Here is a 20,926-nt window from a genome sequence, read left to right as displayed (position 1 = left end):
GAAAGGATGTCAACCCAAACCACACACTGAACATAAGGTGTCCAATTCATTAAGCTTTCATCAATGCCTGACTTATCCTCCAGCAGCACTACGGTGGCTCAGACTGGCTACCATAACCAGAGGATTTGAGTTAAAGACAAGCGAGAGCTACGAGGACCCCAGTTGTCCCTGATTGTTAGTGACCTGCTTGGCCTCAGTGGAGTTATCTGGCACACACTAGCTGCGGATGAAACCATGTGTTTAGTGCTGCAAAAAAAGCTCCCGGCACCACAGGCTCCAAAACATCTGGTGTGCTGGAAGTCCAGCCATAAACACTAGACTACACTTATATTACACCATCCTCTTCAATTAAAGCCCTAAGGCTCGATCCACCATAACATCTAGGTCTATATTCAGCAGTACAGAGGCCCATGGACGGACACAGACATCAAAAGAACAATCTAATAAAGATCAATTGGGCTGCAAGATCTTGGGCTACCAAGTACAATCTGCAGACACAATGCTAACAGATTTGAGCCATTAGCACTAGGCTAAACATTAGTAACAAGAGTCTAGTCTACTCAAACTTGTGTGTTTGGTCTAAACATACTGCATGTCATGTCCTCTGATCTCCATGACAATTTCCACTTCATCTCTGAGCTCACAGGCTAGACTCCAATCACTGCATGACCCTAGTCTGCCTGTCAACCAAGTCCTCATGGCTCCTCCCACTGTGAGGCCTTTTAAAAAAGAGCCAGGATGCAACATGTGAGTGGCAACCTATCAGACAAGCATAGAGATCTGTGGTATACAGGTTGCATATTGAGTTCATCAAGACTGGAGTAGAGAAAAGAGCACACGGTGTGCTTTTCATCATTAGTCACATGGCATGAAGTGACCTGTACCTAGGTAGGTCTCTCTTAATCTGCCTGGTTGAAAAGCATTTATACAGGCTTATGAAAATGCAATTGCCAGAAATGTTTAAATACATATACTTAAATACAGCGAAAAAAGATTTCAAACATCCAATACTTTAATAATTACCATAATTTGTACAACAGAAACGGACACCAAACACAGCAGTCTCCAATTGAAACTTATTGTCAAACAGTATGACAGTCACAAAAGAAATAGGATTGTCTTTCAGTATTGATTTTGTCTGGGCAGTACCAAAACAAGAAACAATCTACCTAACTAGCTACCCCCTGTTCATATGCTGTTCAGACTACATTAACTTGACCGGCTTTCAAATTGGCCAGAAGGGGAGAAAATATCAAAACATTCCTCTTTAAGCACATGGGATGGCTGAGATACGGAGGGTTTCCCCACACGTGCTGGTAGAGGGAAGGGTATATTACCCACAGTCTAAAGGACCAGCAGCATGTATAGCTCTCTGCAAGTCCTCGCCTCACCACCTGGCTGTATGCCAGAAGGGGGGGCACGACAACTGCCTTTTCTCAATTAGGTTTGTAAGACATGTCAAAGATAAAATTATAAGTAGCGTGTAATTTTAAACTGCTTGCATGCTTTTCTCCTTCAAGAAAAAATTGCTGATTCAAAGGGGGTGTGGCAGATTTCAAAACTCTTCCGTGAAGGACTCCGGTAGGATACACTTGTTTCCTCGCCAAAAGGAGCCTATCGAGGAGGAGTAGCACTCACGTGCGTAGACATGAAGTGCTTGGAAAGGCTGGTAATGGCTCACAACACCATTATCCCGAAACCCTAGACGCACTCCAATTTGCATACCGCCCAAACAGATCCACAGATGATGCAATCTCTATTGCACTCCACACTGCCCTTTCCCACCTGGACAAAAATAACACCTACGTGAGAATGCTATTCATTGACTACAGCTCAGCATTCAACACCATAGTGCCCTCAAAGCTCATCACTAAGCTACGGATCCTGGGACTAAACACCTCCCTCTGCAACTGGATCCTGGACTTCCTGACCGGTGCCCCCGCACATTGGCTAGCCGGACTATCTGCATTGTGTCCCGCCACCCGCTCTTCTACGCTACTGCTACTCTCTGTTTATCATATATGCATAGTCACTTTAACCATACCGACATACTACCTCAATCAGCCCGACTAACCGGTGCCTGTATATAGCCTCGCTACTGTATATAACCTCGCTACTGTAATTTTTCACTGTCCTTTTTACTTATCTATTGTTCACCTCATACTTTTTTTTTTTACTTAAAAATTGCACTGTTGGTTACAGCCTGTAAGTAAGTATTTCACTGTAAGGTCTTCGCCTGTTGTATTCGGCACACGTGACAGATTTTGATCACTTTCCAAGTTTGTGCTTCCCAGTCAGGGACTTGGGGAAGAAAGCTAATGAAACATTTCCAAAACCAGAGATTACAAGCCTGAAAAGGCTTTACTTTATTTAGGCTTTACATGTATATATTGTGAAATATATGTTCATAATGCAACTCAGTAACTAAGCATTGTGAGCAGAATAAGAACCAGGAGTGTGGGAGACAGAGCCTGGTTGTGACTGTGATCCAGGCTGTACAGTAAAGGTTGGGGTATTAGAGTAATCACTAAGGAATGTCCTTATGCAAACAGTGTGCTTCATATTACTATAAATGAGGATCAGCCTGGCTAAGACTTTGCTCTGGGCTCTTGCATGTTGCTAGCCTACGCTTGTCAGGCACGTAAAAGAGGGGGAAAAACACACCTCTACACATCAGCCTTTAAAACAACACCCCACCCACCTCAGGACTTTTCTCTAACTTAAACTAGTAAGAACTGCATTTCTGAAATAGCTCTATGTCACACTAAGAATATATAAACTAATTGGTCAATATGTTTTTTCAAGACAGACCTGGTCCATTATACTTAGACTAATAAACAGAGGGGACTCAGGCAAAACAACAATGATAAGAAAATGCACCAGGATGGTTGTAAAGCAGCACATTTCATTTCAGCGTCACGTGTCTGGGGAAATAACCTCTGTCATTATAGAGAAAATGGTTACAGTAACCTAACCTCTATATCTGCTTTGTACCAACTTGACATATTGATCATAATCAGTAAGCTATTATAGCCAACCTATATGAAAGACAGAGTGTACCCGGGGCTCCCGAGTGGCACAGCGGTCTAAGGCATCTCAGTGCTAGAGGCGTCACTAGAGACTCCAGGCTGTATCACAACCGACCGTGATTCGGAGTCCCATAGGTTGGCGCACAATTGGCCCAGCGTCGTCCGGGTTAGGGATTGACCGGGGTAAGCCGTCATTGTAAATAAGAATCTGTTCTTAACTGACTCGACTAGTAAAATCAATCAATCAAATGTATTTATGAAGCCCTTCTTACATCAGCTGATGTCACAAAGTGCTGTACAGAAACCCAGCCTAAAACCCCGAACAGCAAGCAATGTAGGTGTAGAAGCATGGTGGCTAGGAAAAACTCCCGAGGAAGGCCGGAACCTAGGAAGAAACCTAGAGAGGAAGCAGGCTATGACAGGTGGCCAGTCCTCTTCTGGCTGTCCCGGGTGGAGATTATAACAGAACATGACCAAGATGTTTAAATATGACCAGCAGGGTCAAATAATAGTAGTCACAGTGGTTGTAGAGGGTGCAACAGGTCAGCACACTGAAATAAGGGTTAAATAAAAATACTAGAGTTCAGACTCTACTAACAGGTCTGGACCTTTATGGCTGGGAGGGTATACTTGCCCTGTAGCTACACGGTTACTAACAAGTCCCACTGACTATTCATCGCTCAGCTCTGTCAACTCTCAGGCCTTTATGTATGGAACACTTCGAGAGAAGGGGAATAGTTTAGTCTCCCTATACATGTTGTGTACTATGGCTTTAAGATACATGATGTGCATAACATTAGAAGCCTCCTCCCTAAGTTTGCTTTATTCACTGCTTTAGCACACTCCGCCAACCCTGATGTCCTAGGCGTGTCTGAATCCCGGCTTAGGAAGGCCACCAAAAATCCTGACATTTCCATCCCTAACTATAACATTTTCCGACAAGATAGAACTGCCAAAGGGGGCAGAGTTGCAATCTACTGCAGAGATAGCCTGCAGAGTTCTGTCATACTATCCAGGTCTGTGCCCAAACAATTCAAGCGTCTTCTTTTAAAAATCCACCTTTCCAGATACAAGTCTCTCACCATTGCCGCTTGTTATAGACCCCCTTCAGCCCCCAGCTGAGCCCTGGACACCATATGTGAATTGATCGTCCCCCATCTATCTTCAGAGTTCGTACTGTTAGGTGACCTAAACTGAGACTTGCTTAACACCCCGGCCATCCTACAATCTAAACTAGATGCCCTCAATCTCACACAAATTATCAAGGAACCTACCAGGTACAACCCAAAATCCGTAACCATGGGCACCCTCTTAGATATCATCCTGACCAACTTGCCCTCCAAATACACCTCTGCTGTCTTCAACCAGGATCTCAGCGATCACTGCCTCATTGCCTGCGTGCGTAATGGGTCCGCGGTCAAATGACCACCCCTCATCACTGTCAAACACTCCCTAAAACACTTCAGCGAGCAGGCCTTTCCAACTGACCTGCCCTGGGTATCCTGGAAGGATATTGACCTCATCCCGTCAGTAGAGGATGCCTTGTTGCTCTTTAAAAGTGCTTTCCTCGCCATCTTAAATAAGCATGCCCCATTCAAAAAATGTAGAACTAAGAACAGATATAGCCCTTGGTTCACCCCAGACTTGACTGCCCTTGACCAGCACAAAAACATCCGGTGGAGTTCTGCAATAGCATCGAATAGCCCTCGTGATATGCAACTCTTCAGGGAAGTCAGGAACCAATATCCACAGTCAGTTAGGAAAGCTAAGGCTAGCTTTTTCAAACATAAATGTGCTTCCTGTAGCACTAACTCCAAAAATATTTGGGACACCAAAGCCCATGGAGAATAAGAGCACCTCCTCTCAGCTGCAAACTGCACTGAGGACAGGAAACACTGTCACCACCGATAATCGATAATTTCAATAAGCATGTTTCCACGGCTGGCCATGCTTTCCACCTGTCTACCACTACCGCGGCCAACACCTCAGCACCCCCTGCAGGCTTCTCAAATGACTGCCTCGCCTGGTTCACCAACTACTTCTCAGACAGAGTTCAGTGTGTCAAATCGGAGGGCCTGTTGTTCGGACCTCTGGCAGTCTATGGGGTGCCCCAATGCTCAATTCTCGGGCCGACTCTTTTCTCTGTATATATCAATGAAGTCGCTCTTGCTGCTGGTGATTCTCGGATCCATCTCTATGCAGACACCATTCTGTATTCATCTGGCCCTTCTTTGGACACTGCGCTAACAGACTTCCAAACGAGCTTCAACACCATACAACACTCCTTCCATGGCCTCCACCTGCTTTTAAATGCTAGTAAAACTATGTGCATGCTCTTCAACCGATTGCTGCCCGCACCTGCTCGCCCGACTGGCATCACTAATCTGGACGGTTCTGACTTAGAATATGTGGACAACTACAAATACCTAGGTGTCTGGTTAGACTGTAAAAGCTCCTTCCAGACTTACATTAAGCATCTCCAATCCAAAATTAAATCTAGAATCGGCTTCCTATTTCGCAACAAAGCCTGCTTCACTCATGCTGCCGAACATACCCTCGTAAAACTGACTATCCTACCGATCCGTGACTTCGGCGATGTCATTTACAAAATAGCCTCCAACACTCTACTCAGCAAATTGGATGCAGTCTATCACAGTGCCATCCGTTTAGTCACCAACGCCCCATATACTACCCACCACTGCGACCTGTATGCTCTCGTTGGCTGGCCCTCACTACATATCCATCGCCAAAAACTACATATCCATCGCCAAACCCACTGGCTCCAGGTCATCTATAAGTCTTTGCTAGGTAAAGCCCCGCCTTAGCTCACTGGTCACCATAGCAACACCCACCCGTAGCAGCACTCCAGCAGGTATATTGCACCCCAAAGCCAACACTTCCTTTGGCCGCCTTTCCTTCCAGTTCTCTGCTGCCAATGACTGGAACGAATTGCAAAAATCTCTGAAGCTGGAGTCTTACATGTCCCTCTCTAACATTAAGCATCAGCTGTCAGAGCAGCTTACCGATCACTGTACCTGTACATAGCCAATCTGTAAATAGCACACCGACTACCTCATCCCCATATTATTACTTACCCTCTTGCTCTTTTGCACCCCAGTATCTGTACTTGCACATCATCTGCACATATAGCACTCCAGTATTAATGTTAAATTGTAATTATTTGCACCTCTATGGCCTATTTATTGCCTAACTCCCTACATTTGTACACGCTGTACATAGATTTTTCTATTTTTATTTTCTTTTGTGTTATTGACTGTACGTTTGTTTATGTGAAAGTCTGTTGTTTTTGTCGCACTGCTATGCTTTATCATGGCCGGGTCGCAGTTGTAAATGAGAACTTGTTCTCAACTGGCCTACCTGGTTAAATAAAGGTGGGAAAACGTTATAAGTTGCAGGTTAAATAAAGGTGGGAAAACATTATAAGTTGCATCTGCCCAGCCGCTCCTCTTTAAAGTGGGGCAGAACACACTGATTTCACCTCGCTTTTCCACAGTCATTAAGAAATAGATTGCGACTTGGGGTTGTGGTTAGATGTGGGTCTGTTATGTTTGCTATATGTACTCTGATATTTATCATTGTTTGTTCCTATTCCCCAAACAGCCACCCTATTATGACTTTAGCTAAAGGAATAAATTGTGTTTGTGATGCCAAAGTTTGCTCACATAAGTGAGGATGTGCGAGTTGGAAAAAACCCACGCTGTTCAATAAAGAACAAGTCTTGTTCCTTCAACATAACATTGGCGACGATGTCTTATTGTTGTCCCATGTAAAGAAGTCAGAGTAGATCTGCTGTCTAAAGAAATGGGTGGATTTCTTAAATCTCACAAATCTAAATTTGGGAAAATACTGACTATGACCAAAAGTATACTATTTACACCTTTTACTACATTTGGAACTAGAATAGATGCTTCTGACTATTATATCAACCAGATAATTGTTTTTTCGGTTTTAATTGCTGCAAATTGGCAACAGTGAAACAGGCGAGAAATACCAGCATTAGTTAGGCAGGCTTAGCATGACAGTCAGTAACATGTCAACTATCAAGAAAAGAGTTCTGCATTGACTTGACTACCTTACCGAACCGTACTCGTGCTTTTAGCTAAATGTCAGTCGGATTTGAATTTTTGCTTTACTCGTAAGCGTAGCGAACACATGCAGATGTTGGCAACCACGAGGTAGCTAGTTACCAAGGTCATAAAACAAACTACTGGAGGTAGCTAACTAGCTAGTTAGTTGACTGTCCCATTGCCTTCGACTGACCTTAGCTGGTTAGGAACGACCCCTAAAATTACGGATAATGACGCGTGACGGTCAAATCGGCACGCCTAAATATGGCTATATTGTCTAACCATAGGAATATGTGCGCTCACTTCAGCCAAGTTAGCTGGCTGGCTAGTTGTCTAACCAACTAACGTTAGTGTGGCATAGATAGATAACGTTAGCTAGATAACGCGTGGTTTATAATTAACTCGTAACGTTATATTAGCTAACTAACGTTACTTGTAGCTGGTTTTTATTTGGGTAATTTTGTTTCTTACCCCAAGATTCCTTCAGAGTAGTTCTTGACTTTCCATGGTGTTCCCGTGTAACCACAGCCTCCGGTCTCGAGGCTACTGTTGAATCCATAAGTGCTAGCCTTGTTGTCTCTTTTCCTTTTGTTGGGGTGTCCTGAGACCCCAGAGACCCGAGTACACACTTGTCCCCCTGCGCTGCCCCTCCCCAACGATGAACGGTTGTTGTGGTTGTTATTTGCTTCCAACGGAATAAAGTCTCGTTGTTCGACTACATCTCTGTCTTTCGTTGAGTTGGACATTCCCTGGTTCCGGGGTTCGCTGTTAGTGACAGCTCCGTTCTTGCACGAGATCACGTTACCCAATGTCCCGTTGATGTTCTTTTTCGGACTGAGGCTTGACGTGCTTGACAAACCACCCGTGTTACAGTTGTTATTGAAGTACAGATTCCCCAGTCCTTGAGTTGTTTCCCAAATCTGCATCCACAGGCTGTTGGCTGGCCCACGTTGTTCTGGCTGAAACCAAGCGATTCTTGGATCCATCAAACGACACTGCAGACACACTGCCCCAGAGCAAGGCTCAGTTCGTGTAGCTAAAGCTAGCACGGTAGCTAGCTAGCTAACCTCACTCGTAAGCTTCACAGCGGACTAACGTTAGCTAGGTAGGTTACTTCAAATTGCTATAAAATATCTAAATCTGCCATCCATGAATTAAAACGAATATATATTATTATACAGTAGGAGACGTATGGATGTTGGCAAAGTTTCGATTCAAGAATAAAGGAAACGTGCGCCTTTGCCTATCGAAGCGATTCTGACCCTTTCCTTCTGATCGTGGGTCCTCAATGGCGGACACTGCGCAGCCGCAGATGCGTACAGAGTGAAATGGTGATTCGAAAAGGGCGGAGAAAGTGTAGTTCTTACGCAAGAGCAGAACATGTTACTTGTTGCGTAACAATGGGCGATTGATGAATTATTTTCACAGAACATGGGGTACACACACTGACATAAGTATGTGGGAGGTTTGTAATAAAAAAAAAGCAAAAATAGACCGAACTTCATGTCATGACAGGACATTCTATCCATCAGGCTGATAAATTTAAATTCCATTATTTCAAAGTATGAAAGCAGCATATCAAAGTGGAGGCAATATACCAACAGCAGTGCCTTCTCCCTTGTCAATGAAACCACCATTGCTGAACTATTTTCTAAATCCAAAACCACAACTTGCTCCCTTGACCACTGCCTTAGTTAAGGCATGCCTCTCTGTTCTCTGCCTTCTGGTGGTCAATATTGTAAATACATCTCTCACATCTGGCATTGTTCCTACTCCTTTGAAAAGAACGGCTATAACTCCCATACTGAAGAAACAGGGCCTGGACCCTGAGATCCTCACAAACTACAGGCCCGTCTCAAACCTCCCCTTCCTCGCCAAAGTGCTTGAGTGGGAGGTAGCATCACAAATCCAACAGAACATGACCTCTCATGGTCTTTTGGAACCGAACCAGGTCGGGCTTCCGGGCTATGCATTGCACTGAAACTGCCTTGGTAAAGACTCCCTCCCACTCCATGTCAGAAACTCACAATGCATACACATATTCAAGTCCACACTAAAGACAGACCTCTTCACACAGGCTTACCCATAGTCTCTGTTGTTTTAGCTTTTATCTTCTGTCTAATTCACTTCCTTGATTGGTCTGTCATGTTTAGTGTTCTCCATGGCTAATATGTCATCATGTTTAGTGTTCTCCATGGTTAATCTGTCATCATGTTTAGTGTTCTCCATGGTTAATCTGTCATCATGTTTAGTGTTCTCCATGGTTAGTCTGTCATCATGTGTAGTGTTCTCCATGGTTAGTCTGTCATCATGTGTAGTGTTCTCCATGGTTAATCTGTCATCATGTTTAGTGTTCTCCATGGTTAATCTGTTATCATGTTTAGTGTTCTCCATGGTTAATCTGTTATCATGTTTAGTGTTCTCCATGGATATGTCATCATGTTTAGTGTTCTCCATGGATAATCTGTCATCATGTTTAGTGTTCTCCATGGATAATCTGTCATGTTTAGTGTTCTCCATGGTCAATCTGTCATCATGTTTAGTGTTGTCTATGGTTAATCTGTCATCATGTTTAGTGTTCTCCATGGTTAATCTGTCATCATGTTTAGTGTTCTCCATGGTTAATCTGTCATCATGTTTAGTGTTCTCTATGGTTAATCTGTCATCATGTTTAGTGTTCTCCATGGTTAATCTGTCATCATGTTTAGTGTTCTCCATGGTCAATCTGTCATCATGTTTAGTGTTCTCCATGGTTAATCTGCCATCATGTTTAGTGTTGTCCATGGTTAATCTGTCATCATGTTTAGTGTTCTCCATGGTTAATCTGTCATCATGTTTAGTGTTCTCCATGGTTAATCTGTCATCATGTTCAGTGTTCTCCATGGTTAGTTTGTCATCATGTTTAGTGTTCTCCATGGTCAATCTGTCATCATGTTTAGTGTTCTCCATGGTTAATCTGTCAACATGTTTAGTGTTCTCCATGGTTAATCTGTCATCATGTTTAGTGTTCTCCATGGTTAATCTGTCATCATGTTCAGTGTTCTCCATGGTTAGTTTGTCATCATGTTTAGTGTAATGGTACTTTTACATACTTATTTTTATCCGGCTGATTTTCTTGTATATAAAGTGACTTTGGGTGTACATTTTGGGTGTACATAAAATACATTTTATTTTATATTCTCGCTAAATATCAGAACAAGGTAATCAATTTACTTTCAGCAACCCAAATCATGTTAACTAAATCCCCTTGTAAATGGATGGCAAGTTCTGCTTTATTCATGACATCTCACATGATCAGTTGACACTGGGCCTGTCCATCTCATTTTCCATGACACCAGAGTCATGACATGGGGTCAGATAGCGGATTCTTGTGTGAGAAGCACATGAATACTACAACTGGTCATTCCTAACACGGAGGGCTACAGTATGATAGTGTGTGACGTGAGAGTTGGTTGATAAATGTGTAAAATAAACCATAATATGTTCTGTCAATTTCTTTAAAATACAGCACATTGAAAGGTACTTTTATACATAAAGTAAAATAATTTGTCACTATGTACCGCAACATTCATTCATTTAAAATAGCGCACATCTTTTTTGTACACATAATTATGTAAACACTCACTTACCAAGGACAATAGTTACGCATTTCAGTCAGAACGTTAAAACAAAAAGATAACCACCATGAAAATCTGTTATTTTGATGTTCAAGGGATAGTTCACTCCAAAACAATGATTTTTGGATTGAACAGTCCCTTTAATGAGGGTCTATTGTACTGTATATTCTGAGTCATTTCATCTCAGCCAGATGGTGTAGTAGTGTCAGGCTGCTATCATTTTTTCACCACAGTCTCCAAGTAGCCAATAAACCTTCTTAGGTTGACTTTGACGTTGTCCAGCACACACAGCTGCTCAGGGCTGTACTTTCCCTTCCCTTCTTTACGAATCTGCACATAGAGGACCGGAAACAGCAATTAAACAGATGACAACAGTGATTTGCATAAAGAATGCATACAAACTGTTCCTAGTGATGGGCTGCAGCTCTATTACCTTAGCCTTGAAGATGGGTTGAAGTGCCTTCAGAGCAGACAGTAAGTTGATGTTTTCAGCTGCTCTCTCTGCCTCATCTCCATCCGCAAAAACATCGAACAGAGCATCCAGGGCCTCTCCACAAACCACAAGGTTGGCATCCTTTGTTGCAACTTGGAGTAAGGCATTGCCAATCATCTATAAAAAGATATTACAGTGTTATTACATCATGGTCACATAGCCAAGATGGGTTAATAAACCATAAACATTTTTTTTAAAGAACAAAAATAGTTAATTCTGAAGTAATCATTAGCTATCTAAAACACATTTCATACAAAAAAACTAGGGATGAAAATAATAAGGTACCCGTAGAGTTTCAGCTGTCCCCTTCTCTTTAGCCAGTGTGCTTCCTGTGATGCCTAGGATGGCCAGAGCGTTCACTCTCACACTGACCACGTCACAGCGGGTCGCTGCCTCGCTCAGGCTCATCATCTGCTGGGGGGTCATACACTGGCAACACACACACAAACATAAACAATGAGTCATCCAAGAGACTTGTCGGGATAGTGCTGTGGTACTATATAAACTAACAGACAGATGACAGTAAGGCTAGGTAAAATGTACTTCAGAGGGAAACTCTCCTCTGCTTCAGTCAGCTGTCTTACCTGTGGGATTTTCATATAGGCTATGATCTGTAAGAGGGATCGTATGGCACTGGTAACTGCCTCAAGGAATTCCTCCTCCTTAGGGATCTCTGAGTAAGCAAATTAACCAAAAATAAATTATGAACGAGACAATTACTCTCCTTTTGTTTAGGTCATTGCTGTGAAAGTGAATCAACCTACCTAGTAAAATAAAGATTTAATACAAATAATGAAGAGATGGTACGACATGTAGATCTAACCAGGAGGACTGAAGACCAGCGTGGACAGGTGTTGTGCAACAGCCTGAAGAGCGGCTGCTCCCCCTAGGGACTCAGCGTCCATAGTAGACAGCATGTTGTGAAGGCATGTCAGGGCCCTGTACTGCACCCGATGCATCCTGGGGGGAAATTTATTTTAGTCAACTCCTAAAGGCAGGTAGCGATGTGGTAAACAAAGTGTACACCAGTAATGCCATTATAAGCCAGAAAAATGGAATACCTCTATCAACTGGGGCCGTACATTGACGCATATTGGTTCAGTGTTACTAGGATCATGACAAACCACTCAAATTATCTCGTGATCTAGTATATCACAGAATATCTAGTGTCTCATTCTTTTTAGGTCAAAGAAAATGACACCATGCTAGACAGATAATTACTTTTTCATCAAGATTTTCCAGGTGGGATTGTGACGACATACGTCCATGGCTTCGCTACTGGGGAACTGGGTCTTCTTGAGAACCTTGAACATATAGACATGGATGGTTATCACCTTCATACAGTGTAGTGGCTATAACAGAGACAGTAGGAACACACATTAGCCTAGTACCATGACATTACTTATTTAATATTTTGCATGTGAAAACAGAGGGAACATAAAAAAAGACAAACATGAGCAGTGACGTGAAACAATTATGCTAGGTGAGGAAAGAAATCCCCCACACCTTCTCTGGGATGTTGTGGTTGATCAGGGCCCCGTGGACCTCAGCAGACAGACACAGTGGGGACAGGAGGCTGGTGTTCCCTTCAGAGAGGCCGCCAGGACACATCTCACTCTCGTCGCTGCTCGACGCCTCCTCCCACTCATCGTCTGACGGGTCTACAAAAAAAACACACAATGAGTCACAACAACCGATGTACACCTCAAAAGCAACAAAAGCTAATTTTAAATCCTAAATATACATTTGAGCATCAAACAGTAAAAATGCTGTCCTCTTATCTATGAACATGTACCAGACAGCTGTGTCAAACAGTAATGAAAACAAAGCTCCCCAGGTCAGTACTGCTCTGCTGCCCAAACACTGCTGCCCACAGCACTCACCATCAGAGCAGCACATGTTGACGATGATCTCCAAGGACGTCTGCTGGGCTGTCAGCAAGGCCGTCGCCTCCCTCAGCTCCTCCTTGCCCCTCTGGAGAAAGAAAAGCAGACTATTGACACTGCAGCAGGGACACAGCCACCTCTTACGTCCCTGAGTAAACCCTGCTGTGTGTCCCTCTCTTCCTGCCTGCTGAACAAAGCAGTATCTCCCTGAGGGGAGGGCCACTACAGCTCTGAATACCAACTGCAATACTCTGTGCTGCTACATCAATATTCAGCTGTTTCACAGCATTTAACAGTGAGGAGTCAGGTACGTACTCCAAATATTAAAAACTGAAAATGCAATACTCTTTACTCAACCCTATCACTTTGGATCTCTATAACCATAACTCAAAAGGGTTTGATGGGTTTGTTTCTGAGTGAAAAAGGACAGGACTTACAGGCAGGAGGTCAGAGAAGTCTTTATCCATCTTGGTTGCCTTTCCATTCCTCCTCAGTCCAACCCCCTCCTCCTCATCATCATCCATCTCCTCTACAGCCATATTCCCTACAGCTGCCTGGTGGTCATCCACGTTCCCTGCCTCTGAGGCAGTGGCACTGCGGGCCACCTCAGCCTGGCGGAGCTGGGGTATCAGCGTGCCAGCATCCAGCTCCAAGCACTGGGACAGGGTGGCCATCAGGGCGTTGAGGGTCTGGGCCTGGCGGGCCGTGGGCAGGCTGCTCTTCAGGTTCCACACTGACCCTGTCAATGGACGGAGCACAAAGCACACAATGAGCACTGGAATCAGACTAGTTATTTAGTTAGGCTATTAACAAACAGCTTCCAACCCCTGACTCTGACTTTAGTCAGAGAATGAATGCAGAGTGAATGACCGGTTGACATTGTGAGGTAAAAGAAATCTGTAAATAATGTGACAACAAAGATGTTGTAGCCATACCTGCAGCCAGTGTCCTGAGCAGTGTGTGAGCCATGTCCGCCTGTGAGGATAGCAGCACACTCTCTAGAGTCCCTAATACAGCATTGTTCATACTACACAGCAACTCTGCGTTGTCCTCAGTCACTGTGTGCAAACAGTGGGCTAAAGACAAAGGGGGAGCAGGGACTTACTACAAAATACATAATCAAGTCAAATATTTAAATGGTGAAAATGCTCATTAAAGTTGTGTGAAAATTGGTTTGATGAGACTAACCTGCAGACAAAGCCAGCTTGATGTTGTGAGTGTGCCGCGCCAGACACTGTAGGATAACATCCAGAATGCCTGCTTTGTTGAACACAGAGAGTGCCTGGCTACTGCTCTCACTGACAGACAGGGTGATAATTCAACAGGAGAGTATGGTGTGAAAGAACCATAGAAACATTGGCAAGCTAACAGAATTTAATACAATTTTGGATCTCTATGGGTAGGCTACTGGATGCATGTCCAGATCACTAGGTGGACCGACCAGCTGACATTTGTGTTACTACTACTGTTACTACTACATTTAGTACTTTTTTGTTACCAGAGATTCCACAGCAAGTTAACTGCTTCATTTGCGACATCTTCGACTGTGTTTTTATGCCCTTTTAACGAGAGGGCAGCATTGGTCTCAAACCCAGCACAGCACTGTGGAGAAATAGTACTGGGGTTTAGACACTTTGAAAACATCGGACCTGGGTTCAAATACATGTGTATTTGAGTATCTAGTATTTAATATACTTCTTTCTGTGTGTATTTTCAAATACACAGCCCAGAACAAGTACCTATATTTGAATGGTCATTTGTAAAAACCAAATAGGCTACCAAACTGCATTTGAGAGAATTTTCAAATTCTTATTTCAAATACTGTTTCCAAGTGTATTTCCAAATACATTAAAATATTTAACTGCTTGTCTTTTCAAATAAAATATAGGCCTATCTATCTTAATACTTACTTTGTGTGTATGTGAAAGTAACAGATGTTTGAAGTAGTATTTGAACCCAGGTCTGGAAAACATACAGCCCTATAAAATAGCTATGCATTGATGTGATCAAGGAATGGAGGTATTCAATTGCATTCACTTTTATAGGCCTATCTATCTTAATACTTACTTTGTGTGTATGTGAAAGTAACAGATGTTTGAAGTAGTATTTGAACCCAGGTCTGGAATACATACAGCCCTATAAAATAGCTATGCATTGATGTGATCAAGGAATGGAGGTATTCAATTGCATTCACTTTTCAGATATGCACACCATGAAATATGTTGTTCAAAATGTGAAAAAACATAACCTTGGGCCACACCCATAAATACATCAACTTTAAGGAATGATTTACGAGGGAAGGCCTCACCTCTCGAAGCAGAGCAGTCAGAGGAGTCATGACGTCCTGTTTCACCATGTCGTCACACACCTCATGACCCCCACAGGCACTCAGGTTCCTGATGTGAGAAGAACGCATCACTCAGTCTGAGCGATAACTATCACATCAGTGCCAACAGTTAATTGAGGTTGTGGTATTTCAAGAGGACTCTCTCAGTGTCTGTTTAGCAAGCCAAAGCATCCTTCACTTACCTACTTCTGTCTTACAGCACATAATGGCTTCAACAACCATCTACATTCAAATCTAACATTTAGCACACTCTCCGAACAATCTAGCAATATCTGATAGGCTTGATCCTCAGTCCAGACTCCACACCATCCCTCTCACATTGCTCAGGAGGTCTGTTAAGTGGCTAGTACTGGGTAGTGAACATTCCTTTGGGAGGCTGAGGGCTCACCTGAGTGCCCCTGTGGCAGTCTCCCTGACGGCCAGGCTGCGGTCCAGCATTAGGGGCCCGAGACGTCTCACCGCATCCCGCTGGAGGAAGCCTGGGATGGTCTGGCTCTGCTGCACCACGCGTGATATGCTGGCACAGGCAAACTCACGCACGTCTGCACTGGGACTCTGCAACTAAACACATACAGTATAAACAGGGGTTATTTGAATATTCACTTTTCATACCATCTGTGTTCTTTTATATTCCAGTTGTATATGTGGGAAACACTGTTTAGTGGCACTGAACTAAATTTTACAATGTACTGAACAAAAATATAAAACGCAACATGCAACAATTTTACCGAGTTACAGTTCATATAAGGAAATGAGTCAACTGAAATAAATTAATTAGGCCCGGCCTAATCTATGGAATTTACATGACTGGGCAGGGGAGCAGCCATGGGTTGGCCTGGGAGAATTAGTTTTTCTCCCACAAAAGGACTTTACTAGAGACAGAAATACTCCTCAGTTTCATCTGCTGTCCGAGTGGCTGGTCTCAGACGATCCCGCAGGTGAAGAAGCCGGATGTAGAGGTCCTGGCCTGGTTTCACATCGCCTGCGGTTATGAGGCCGGTTTGATGTTCTGCCAAATTCTCTAAAACGACGTTGGAGGCGGCTTATGTTAGAGAAATTAACATTCAATTCTCTGGCAACAGCTCTGGTGGACATTCCTGCAGTCAGCATGCCAATTGCACACTCCCTCAAAACTTGATATATCTGTGGCATTGTGCCGTGACAAAACTGCACATTTTAGAGAGGCCTTTTGTCCCCAGCACAAGGTGCACCTGGGTAATGATCATGCTGTTTAATCATCTTCTTGATATGCCACACCTGTGGAAGGATTATTTTGGCAAAGGAGAAATGCTCTCTAACAGAGGTTTAAGCAATTTGTCAACAAAATATGCTTTTTGTGCATATGCAAAACTTCTGGGATCTTTAATATCAGCTCATGAAACATGGGACCAACACTTCACATGTGTTTATATTTTTGTTCAGTATACTTCTGTGAAATTGTAATGATTTTTTTTTTGGGGGGGGGGGGGGGCACATTTGAGCGTGAATATAAAAACGTAATAACACGTGTTTTTTTTGCATATGCGGGAAGATCCTTAGGAAGACATTTAATTTGAATTATGGACACATTGGTGAACAACATTGACAGCACTGACTTGCAAGAATTTATAAAATAGAGTGCAACATATGATCAATTACACCGAAATAACAGTACTGTTGTCAAAACTTGGGGCTCTTACTTTCTCCAGTAACTCCCCAGTTGGAGAGTCGACTCCATCAAAGAATTCACCGTGGTCCTGTTCCATTTCCTTTACAGCAGTTACCGACAGTCCCTCTGCGTTGAACTGTGGACGTCTAAATTTGTTAGTCTTACTTTTGCCCATAGCTTATTTCGATTACGTGCGAAGCGATATTGATCTATCATGTAGTAGGCTGTCACACTCTCACGTTTCGCATCATTTTAAGACATGTGGAACATCGGTGGAGATTCGTCTGGTGCCGTAAAATGGTGCCTACTCTCGCAAAGCAGAAGGGGTGTCGTATTTATGTCGCAAAGACGAGACCAGGACCTCGTTTTTACACTTTATAGATTAATCCTTCTACTCCCTTTGAAAGAATTATCGGTCTAACATGGCTGGAAAACCACAAACTAATTTGCAGTGAATATAGTTAAACAATGCTTAAACGTATGAATACAATAAAAATAAATGTAAAGACAATTACACACTGAGGAGATACTTTCAAACAAGTTGTACACGCATTCACAATCTGAAGCAAAAGCATAACTAAGTCTACAGGTTGCAACCATATACTACAGTAAATCACAGGAAACACATTTTCATACAAGTATTTATTAGGTATATAACAATTAGTTTAAAAATAGAAAGATTTATCTAAAACAAATGCATGTCATCATTAGAAATAAACACATCTGAACTCATGGCGAATGAGTTATGTCAAAGGGTGTGTGAGCCCAGAAGCAGCTTTAAGGGAAACCATAACACTGACTGAGATGCTGTTAAAGAGGCGTTTGATGTCCTCTCCCCTCACAATCCTTCATTAATACGTAATGGAGCACAACATAATCACCCCTCTGTATTTCCCCAATCTTCTTCCTTCTTACGTTGTTTCAGATCCTCCAAACAGGATTCTGGTCCTTGTGTCAGTCTGTCGTTCAGTGGCAATCAACATAGTCATTAAGAACATTTTGTGGTTATTGGATGTGTGGCCGTGGTTTGAGAATTAGTTTTCCCGTCTGTAAGAGACATAACCATCAAAGTCAATACAATGCATAGATGTACAGGCAATAATTCAAAATCATACTTTTAAATTATGTAATGGATGACCAAAAACATGACAGCTGGATTGAATTGATTAGGAATTAAGGTAATCTCAACGAAGATGATTTATGCAACTTACATCATCGCAGGACATGTTGTATTCCGCTAAAACTGTCCGACAGCGAGCTGCAATACTTGAAGAGAGTGAGTTAAAGGAGAATTGTCCTATTTCTGAAGTAAATCTCTATTTTTTATATAAATTGCATGTTCTAGAAAGGTCCAGACACTTCTCTTGTGATTTGGCTTGTTTTTGAGAAACTAACCACAACAGCGATTCAATTTCTCATTGCTTGTTGTGCAGTATCAGGGCACACAAAAGATATGAACAAAAGCAAAAAATAAACAAAATAAACAAGACCCTTTTGGAAACAAACACGCTCTCAGTATAGTTATGTATAGGATTATTAAGGCCACCAGATGCATAGCTGTCATTTACCATTCAACAGTATCACTACTTCCTTAAAGGATTATTTTCAGTACAGTGATGTAGGTCTTTAGATGTTGTACATGTAACAGTATAACTTTACGTCCGTCCCCTCGCCCATACCCAGGCTCGAACCAGGGACCCTCTGCACACATCAACAACTGACACCCACGAAGTATCGTTACCCATCGCTCCACAAAGGCCGCGGCCCTTGCAGAGCAAGGTGAACCACTACTTCAAGTCTCAGAGCAAGTGACGTCACCGACTTAAAGGCTGCTAGCGCGCACCACCGCTACCTAGCTAGCCATTTCACATCGGTTACATACACATGAAATTGTGTCATTTCTAACTTTATCTGCAACATTTTAATCCATTTTGGTCAAGTAGCACTGTTTCCCCCACACAGCTGTGCAGGCCGAGCGAGTCCCTATTGTACACGGACATAGCCCATGCAACAGCTGGTAGAAGAAAAGTCTCGAGTTGCACAAAATGGAATATAACGTTGCGGATAAAGTTTGGAATGACACAATTTCATGTGTACAACATCTAAAGACCTGGGTTACTATACTGAAAATTCTCCTTCTTCGTAATCCTACTGAAAAAATTAAGTTTGGAACTTTAAACAAGAGGAAGGATACATTGATGGTGCAACGACTCGTTTGTGTATTCCAGCAAAGAACAGAGCGATCAAAGTGATGCAGCTGATGGTGAAGAACGGATGGTTCCACAACGATGAGAAGAAAGACACCTGAGAAAGACAGCCAGAGGTACAGAGAGATTATACAGGCAAACACACACAACCAAACTAAAATCACAAACACACTGATCTGTGTGAAAGGTATCCTACTTTATCACATACACAATCAAGCTGCCATCACAAACATACCGACCTTCTGTGTGTCAGGGTCTATCAACCAGTTCCAGGCTCCAGTTGTCGTACAAACAGAGACCACTATTAGAATCACTGAAACAAATGTGAGATATTGAATTAAATCACCATAAAAAGTGCCAGAATAATGTAGGCCTGAATCCTTTACAAGAAAATACAAAATAGTCTGGCTGGGAGGCCATTTACTCTTGAAATGTTACTGATTGTGGTTTGACAGTTGCAGTGTAGTCATTGATTATAGTTAGACCGTTTCAATATAGTCATTCATTATGGTTAGACAGAGTTGGAACTACAACTACTTACTTCGCCACCTCCCAGTTGCAGGTTGCAAACAGGAGACGTATTCTGTTAATCTTCTCTCAAAAGCTTTTAGATCTGCAAAAACAAGCTGCGCGTCAGGGCATTCATCTATATTTCTACCAATGTTCTTGATCAAAACCACACAGAAGGAACATACAATATCTTTTATATGCGTTGTGCTTGATTGGTTTGGAACCGATGGAGTAATTCAAAAGTAAATTAAGCACACCTGCATAGTGAAAGCTCCGATTCCACTGAATTGCTATTGGAAGAGTAAATTGTAGTTTCATAGTTAACCGTTACATCTTCACTAGGACGCCCGTCCAAAACGACTGAATTATGTTTAGTTTGGACTGGCAAAACAAGCCTATAGTTAACGACCTTCTGTGATAACCTGGACATAAATAGAATCAATCAAATGGGGTAAAGTATGCGGATACGTTTGCATTGGTTAACAGTTCTGGCGCTACCTGTTCTGGCGAGCGTGTAGCGGTGGTCTTCTGGGGCTAACAACTACCGGTATGCTAACTATTTACAGCATAGCTAGCTAGCCGGCTAATTAGTGTAGCTAACAAGCCTTTGTGTGAATTTATTTTGTACAAGTTAATGTCGAACCCCCGCGGAGGGAAATCAGCAAAAATGTAATTAACTTGAGTTTGGTATTTTGACTAATTTACCAATGAATGTCCTTTAAGAGAAAGCGTTAGCCTAGCTAGTTACGTCACCGCGGCTGGCTAACAAACGACTCAAGTGAATTGTAAAGGCACGTTTGTCACCGTGCGTTTTACTTCAAAGCGAAACTTCACTTATAATAACATGCATCATGATTTGTGAAAATAAATGAATTTGCTTGCCATGTTGACTACCTTCGGCCTGTTCCAATGAATTCATTGCTCTTCTCTCCGGCTGGTGGACGTGCTAGCTAGTTCTCCTGGGCAATTGGGAACAGGCGAAAACCTTAACGTAGATTGGCCGATTTCGGAAAATGTACAGTGATTGGCTTAAACAAGCAACTGCTACGGCGCAACCCCTAGCACCTACTCTTCAGATATGATCTGAAAGTAGGTCGCAGA

At 42.7% G+C, this 20,926-nt stretch overlaps 3 protein-coding genes across 4 annotated transcripts in view; all 3 read right to left on the bottom strand.

Moving 5' to 3' along the window:
* The window catches only part of LOC139562978 (terminal nucleotidyltransferase 4B-like), a 32,805-nt gene extending 24,199 nt beyond the window's left edge, over positions 1 to 8,606 (bottom strand). The window contains exon 1 of the mRNA XM_071381202.1: positions 7,589 to 8,606. Coding sequence (XP_071237303.1) covers positions 7,589 to 8,103 — 515 coding nt within the window. The 5' untranslated portion in view covers positions 8,104 to 8,606. The remainder of the gene's footprint in view (positions 1 to 7,588) is intronic.
* A 1,650-nt stretch (positions 8,607 to 10,256) lies between these two features.
* On the bottom strand, positions 10,257 to 17,417 carry LOC139563162 (HEAT repeat-containing protein 3-like). Its single transcript, XM_071381499.1, has 15 exons — positions 17,140 to 17,417; positions 15,849 to 16,021; positions 15,422 to 15,509; positions 14,612 to 14,715; positions 14,302 to 14,411; positions 14,049 to 14,189; positions 13,551 to 13,852; positions 13,111 to 13,201; positions 12,734 to 12,888; positions 12,449 to 12,531; positions 12,051 to 12,187; positions 11,812 to 11,900; positions 11,513 to 11,656; positions 11,168 to 11,344; positions 10,257 to 11,064 (listed from the first exon to the last, which is right to left on the bottom strand). The coding sequence occupies exons 1-15, from the start codon at positions 17,281 to 17,283 to the stop codon at positions 10,951 to 10,953; spliced, it is 2,052 nt and encodes a 683-aa protein (XP_071237600.1). The 5' UTR covers positions 17,284 to 17,417; the 3' UTR covers positions 10,257 to 10,950.
* Positions 17,418 to 17,735: 318 nt separating this feature from the next.
* On the bottom strand, positions 17,736 to 20,918 carry LOC139563167 (nuclear envelope phosphatase-regulatory subunit 1-like). 2 transcript variants are annotated; one of them, XM_071381504.1, is made up of 6 exons: positions 20,708 to 20,918; positions 19,857 to 19,928; positions 19,555 to 19,628; positions 19,303 to 19,412; positions 18,320 to 18,374; positions 17,736 to 18,155 (listed from the first exon to the last, which is right to left on the bottom strand). In XM_071381504.1, exons 1-6 carry the CDS (start codon positions 20,742 to 20,744, stop codon positions 18,114 to 18,116), a joined length of 390 nt encoding a protein of 129 aa, XP_071237605.1. In that variant the 5' UTR covers positions 20,745 to 20,918; the 3' UTR covers positions 17,736 to 18,113. The 2 variants fall into 2 exon arrangements, with proteins under 2 accessions (XP_071237605.1, XP_071237606.1); XM_071381505.1 differs by having other exon boundaries at positions 20,720 to 20,900.
* Between the last annotated feature and the right edge of the window lie 8 nt (positions 20,919 to 20,926).

This window comes from Salvelinus alpinus, chromosome 33 (assembly GCF_045679555.1).
Source record: "Salvelinus alpinus chromosome 33, SLU_Salpinus.1, whole genome shotgun sequence".
Lineage (NCBI taxonomy): Eukaryota > Metazoa > Chordata > Actinopteri > Salmoniformes > Salmonidae > Salvelinus > Salvelinus alpinus.
The sequence above is the reverse complement of the archived record's forward strand: the minus strand, read 5'-3'. Positions and strand labels throughout refer to the sequence as shown.